Source organism: Dendrobium catenatum, unplaced genomic scaffold, assembly GCF_001605985.2.
Source record: "Dendrobium catenatum unplaced genomic scaffold, ASM160598v2 fragScaff_scaffold_627, whole genome shotgun sequence".
Taxonomy (NCBI): domain Eukaryota; kingdom Viridiplantae; phylum Streptophyta; class Magnoliopsida; order Asparagales; family Orchidaceae; genus Dendrobium; species Dendrobium catenatum.
In genome coordinates, this window is record NW_021319089.1 from 1,622,409 (window position 1) to 1,628,408 (window position 6,000).

A 6,000-nucleotide genomic window follows, 5' to 3' on the forward strand; every position below is an offset into this window, starting at 1 on the left:
ATTTATATTTTATGCTTTTGTTTTATCCCTATACCATGTCATATATATCACTTTGCCTATCATATAATAACTGGTATTCTATATTTATTTCTATGCATATTATATGATATCAATATCATATATAACATGTATAAATGTCATGTATCATGTGCTCTTGCATTGACCTTATTTGTCTTATCATATGCTTGTATCAATCGTGTCTTGTATCATGTTCGTGTCATATCATATCTTTTATGAAATTATCACGTCATGCTCTATTTTATCAATACATATGCAATTCTATCATTTATGCATGTCATATTATATGGCAGGACATCTAGCTCCTGCAATGTTTCTTCTATATCAAGTCCTGAAGGCTAACTCTATAGGATCTAGTCTCAATTATATCAATTTTGTAAATAAAAAATAGTCATATCATTCTCAATCACAAGCCAGGTGATTTTCATATAAGAAGTCGTCACTTTCTGCCCGTCGACGTATCATATCGTATCTGATGTGAAACATATGCATGGAAATAAGAACTGCTTGGGGATTTTAATATAAGATTATTAAAACTTTGCTAGTTATAGAATTAATGCTTACCCAAGTTAGGCTTTCAGAATTATCAAGTCGAAACTATGTAAGGCATGCAGTTACAACTAGATTAACGGGATACTATCAATTTAACGACATAAAAATAGAGAGAGTAATGTTATGGTAAGAACAATAATCCACGACTAACAAATAGAACTCTTCACCTTGGGTCCCTCACTCATGCTCTTGTTGGTGGGGCTTTTATGGAGGAAGATTGAGAGCAAACCGAGCAATGTCACTATGAGACAAATGGTGCCCAAAGTCTAGTCCGTTGGAGAAGTAGCCGGCGACGGGGAATCCACGGGATGACTAGTGAGCATCCAACGTCCGGGAAGAATGTGCTTGAGAGCGACTAGGAAGTTAGGAGATTTGGGGGAGAGTTCACAGTCGTTAAATTCTTAGATCTGATTTGAGGGCGAGAGAGAGGATCTGGAGTTCGGTGGTGAACTTGAAGACGTCCTGCGTGTGGACAGCCGTGTGGGATCTTCTGGGCAACCAACAAGAGCCTTCCAGATGGAAATTAGCACTAGAAAACTGCTGAAATCTTGGAATCTTCAGGACAGCAAACATGGGGGTTTCTGGAGAGCAGGGTTGCAGCTCAACTTGCCGAAATCTCCTGGACAGCAAACAGAACTTCAGGACAGCAGCTTTGCAAGACCAGAAAATTTTGGACAGCAATTCGTATGTCCAAAAAATCATGGACAACACCTGGAAGAGGGAAGGGGCTGCTCGAGCTAGGTGGGGCTTGGTGTGAGGATTAGAAATCTGAAATTAGATTTCAAGTTAAGTGTAATTGGAGGAAAAAATCTGAGGTTTTAATTTCAGATTTTATTAAAAGTGAAGGGGCCAATTTGAAATTATAATTAACCCAATTAAGGGAGTAATGGGGCCGACAATTACTAGAGGGTGGCCACGGGTGGGGCTTGGACCCGGCGGCTGTCGGCAGGGAGCTAGGAGGGCCGCCGGTGGCTGGACCGGCCAAGGGAGGCAAGGTGGAGCGGGTGGGGTGGGAAATTTTGAGGAGAAGGGGAATTTTCGGCTAAGTAGGGGAAGAAGGGATTGGTGTAGGGAAAAGAAATTTATCAAACTACAAATCTTGAAAATCACTTCCACAAGAACTCACAAAGAGATTCACAATACGATCTCCTCAAGAACTCACAAAGAGATCTTGGGAAATCTTACTAACTCACAAAGAGATCTCAACGGAAAGAAATTTCATTCATCAATAATCATTATCATACAATGCATGAGGCCTCCTATAAATAGGCCAAAATGAAACTAAAACTAAAAGACATAAATGTCCTCGGGGCTACAATATTAAATGATCATTCATAAGGGTAAAATAATAAAACTGAAAAATAATATAAACTACTACATAAAATGACTCAAAATATAAACTCCTGATCGTGGCCGTCGATCTCCGGTGGTACACATGTCGAAATCACTGACGATGTCCTTGTCATTCTCCCTAGGTGGGAGAAAACTCGACCCCGTCGAGTAAGCATCTCTAGAAGTCTCGTACTACCCAGTAGGTCGGGGTCCAATCTCTGCAGGTCATCCCGGTCGATCCACACGTTCTCCGTCTCTGGCTTTCCTGCCCATTGAACAAGATACCTTCGGAGACCACCGTCTTTAGTGGAAATGATTTCATCATTAAGTATTGTGTCAATCCTCTCCGCAGTAGGTAAAGTGGGAATGTTGGGTAGTGGGGGTAGGCTGGGGATCTCACCAGGTATGGTCACACAAGGCTCAGTATGTAATTGATTGGTGGGGTTAAACTCTGGACCTTCGTAGGTTACAAGATCTTGAATATTAAACGTAGGATTAATGTTAAAGCCTTCGGGAAGATCTCGCACATAAGCATTATTATTTATCTTGAATGTAATTTTGAAAGGTCCTGCATTTCTTGCATGTAACTTCTTGACGGTCCCTTGCAGGGAACCGTTCCGGACGAATCCGAACAATCATCGAGTCTCCTACTTCAAATTCTTTAAATCATCTCTTGAGGTCCACATTGTGTTTATAGTTAGCATTGCTTTGTTCAATTTTCTTATTAATTTCTTGTGCAATTCTTGAATATGTGGATGCAAGAGATCCGGTGTGCATGATGAATGACAAGAATATGGAGTTCCACAAAAGTTTTAAATAGGGACAATTTTTAGGAAGACAACAAACTACCAAAAACACATACACAACATACTAACTCACACGAACACATAGCTAGAATAAAGGTGGAAGAGTCACTCTTTGTAATTGGAGAGAGAGAAAGGGGAGAGGGAATGGGCGGCGTGGTGTCGGTACAGATGGTTTTCTTTATTATTTTATTTTGATTTTCCAATTTTTTTTAAATAATAGGTCCGCAGGTATGCAATTAATCTAAGGCATGTTCTTCATCTTTTTTCTTGTTATGTTCATTTTGATATAGTTTGTTTGGTGATTTTATGGTTAACAGGTAGGACTAGAGAACATTCTTGTATCAAAATTTTCCTAGTTTTGTAGCTGGCGTCTCAATCTTGCTAAGTTGCGCTGATTTTTATGTTTTGCCTTTTATTTATGCTCATTCTAGTTTTACTCATTCAAACAGGAAGAACGCCCTTCTTTAGCAAACTTCATGGACATACAATCAGATATCACTTCTAAGATGCGAAGCATACTGGTCAACTGGTTAATTGAAGTATGAGATGATAAAATCATTTATCTAAACTTTTTGTAGTATTATATAGCATAAGGAGAGTATATGCTAAGTAATCAAAATATTATTATGATTAGGTACACCACAAGTATCAACTGATGGAAGAATCTCTTTTCCTCATGATAGAGCTGCTTGACAGATTACTTTCGATTGTTAATATAAAAAAGAATGAATTGCAATTATTTGGTCTTGCTACGCTTCTGCTGGCCTCTAAATATGAAGACTATTGGCATCCAAAGGTCAAATGATGCTTGATGCACTGTGATCTGTCTTCTTTATGTTTTAAGAACCTTATCAATTCTATTTTATAGTCGGCTAAAAATGCCTAATTTGTTGCAGGTTGCTGAACTGATCAGCTTATCTATAAATCAATATACAAGGGATGAAATGCTTGGGATGGTGAGTTTTTATTTTAAGATAATCTAGTTGTGTGGTTTTGGCATGCGATAATGACTCTTGTCTCTTGTCTCGTCTCAGGAGATTTTTATATTGAAAAAGCTGAAGTTTCGTCTAAATGTACCAACTCCATATGTCTTCATGTTAAGATTCCTGAGAGCTGCACAGTCTGACAAAAAGGTGTCGCAACTCTTTTTTTTTTTTTGGGAACGTTTAGATCAATTAAGTTAAACTCACACACACATAACATACTCAAGACTTGAATCCAAGTTCTTTTAGTTGGTAGCCAAAACTTATCATAACTCTTGAATTTATCAACTCGATGTTTATTTAGATCATCCATTTAGTTTTTGCTCATGGTTTGGTTGCATCCATTGCGGTTTGTAAGTCAAAGATTCAAATTACAACAAATAGATTTTCTTGTAATGTACTCGTGATACTTCTTCATATATCGATCAGTTCTCAAATCCTGCACTTGCGGGAAGCCTCATGCACCTGCAATGTCCATTTAAATTTCACGACTTGCTTCTGTCATTCTTATTAATAATTTTCTTTTGTAATTGTTTTACTGTCAGCTTGAAGATCTGGCTTTCTACCTGATTGAACTTTGTCTTGTGGAAAACGAATCTTTGAAGTACAAACCATCCTTGCTTTGTGCATCTGCAATATTTGTTGCACGCTCCAACCTGAAGCTAAACCCACCCTGGACCAGATTACTTAGCAAACATTCTCACTACGAGAAGTCTCAACTAAGGCATTTCTTTATATCCATAATGTTATGCATTTTCTTTCTTTCTTCATTGCTTAATTTATTTTAACTAGGGCTTTACTGTCTGAAACAGGAATTGTGCGGAGATGATCTTGAAATTTCAGAAAGCAGCATGTCTCAAGCCTGTGAAGTATACATATCAAAAGTACCTGAAACCTGATCGAAGTTGTGTTGCTTCAATTAAACCGATTAATATACTTCCTTAATCATTCCAGACTTTATAATTGGTAAATATGAATATATATATTTTTTTTTCATGTTTTAGTTTAGTTTGTATACAAGTTCTTTGAATGAACTTTTTCGAATTTGAAATAGTCTCTGTAATTGCATGCACTTTCATAAAATTTAAATCAATCAAATATAGGAGACTAAATATTTAAGATGACACCCATATTGTCTGATATTTTTGCACAATAAAATTTGAAATTTTTTTGCACAAGCAAGTTAACGATGCTAGTTTGATATACGTTTTGACCTCTAAAGCATATTCCATGATTAATCGAGTGCATTGAGAAAAGTGACTATCAGATTTTTTGTTGATAGGAAGTGCTTGCAAAAATTTAGGAAAACCCTTGGCTGAAATTTTATTTCAGCCATTTTAGAAAACCAACAACAAGAAAACCAGCAATAGAACACACATGAAATTTTTTTTTATTGAAAGTATTATGAAAGAAAAAACAATATACAAGTGGAACTTCAATTGGAGAGGAAGATCCTGCTCTCCCAAATCTCTAGCCACTGGCTAAAGCCCAAACACCCTAAAAACAATCTAATTTCAGTAAACAACACCTTTATTATCATTGCTTCTAGGTTGGAAAACTTTTTCTCCATTGATGATCAAACGTTGATTAGAGTTGGCCAACTTCTCCTTTAAGATGCTCTTCTAAGGCATAAACTTTCATTGCCGCCATAGGTTGAAAAAAGTGCTATGATGCCAATAAGTCAATTTGATAGGAAGTGCTTGCAGAAATTTAGGAAAATGCTTGACTGAAGTATGATTTCAACAATTTCAGAAAACCAATGACAAGAAAATAAGGAATAAAACACACAAGGATACTTTTTTATTGAAAGTTTTATGAAAGAAAAGACAAGATACAAGTGGATCTTGAATCGGAGAGGAATATCCTGGTGCGGTGAGCGTGGATTCACTTTTCACAAAAATCAGTGAATGAAACACAAAAAATTGGGAAGAAGAATGTCCCAAAATAATTTTTATTGAAAGAACTATAAAGAGAAATGCAAGATATAATTGTGGGCTCCGAAAATTCGGCCCTGGCCTCCCCGCCGCGATGGGTTTTAACGGAATAAGTTCTGGGGTAAATTTTGGAAGGCAGATGGGTTTGTACACTACCCAGAGATTACGCCCTCATTTGGTGAGGACTTTATGATCTGAGTTCTGGTTTCCTATAGGCGCAAGCCCCTATAGTTAATTACCCCTCCCGATCACGAGAGAGAACTTTCGATTAAGGCTAGTCGTCAATCAAATACGTATATAATACGTGTTATCTGGCATATAGTAGCAGCATAGGTATGGAATATTGGTAGAAATTGAATTTGGAAATTGGGTTTG

General features: G+C 37.2%; 1 protein-coding gene across 1 annotated transcript in view; it reads left to right on the plus strand.

The window, feature by feature from the left end:
• The window catches only part of LOC110112667 (putative cyclin-B3-1), a 34,282-nt gene that overhangs the window by 14,695 nt on the left and 13,587 nt on the right, over positions 1-6,000 (plus strand). Inside the window, exons 15-20 of the mRNA XM_020844966.2 lie at positions 3,158-3,247; positions 3,343-3,504; positions 3,605-3,664; positions 3,743-3,841; positions 4,237-4,415; positions 4,504-4,657. Of these exons, the coding sequence (XP_020700625.1) occupies positions 3,158-3,247; positions 3,343-3,504; positions 3,605-3,664; positions 3,743-3,841; positions 4,237-4,415; positions 4,504-4,636 (723 nt within the window). The 3' untranslated portion in view covers positions 4,637-4,657. The remainder of the gene's footprint in view (positions 1-3,157; positions 3,248-3,342; positions 3,505-3,604; positions 3,665-3,742; positions 3,842-4,236; positions 4,416-4,503; positions 4,658-6,000) is intronic.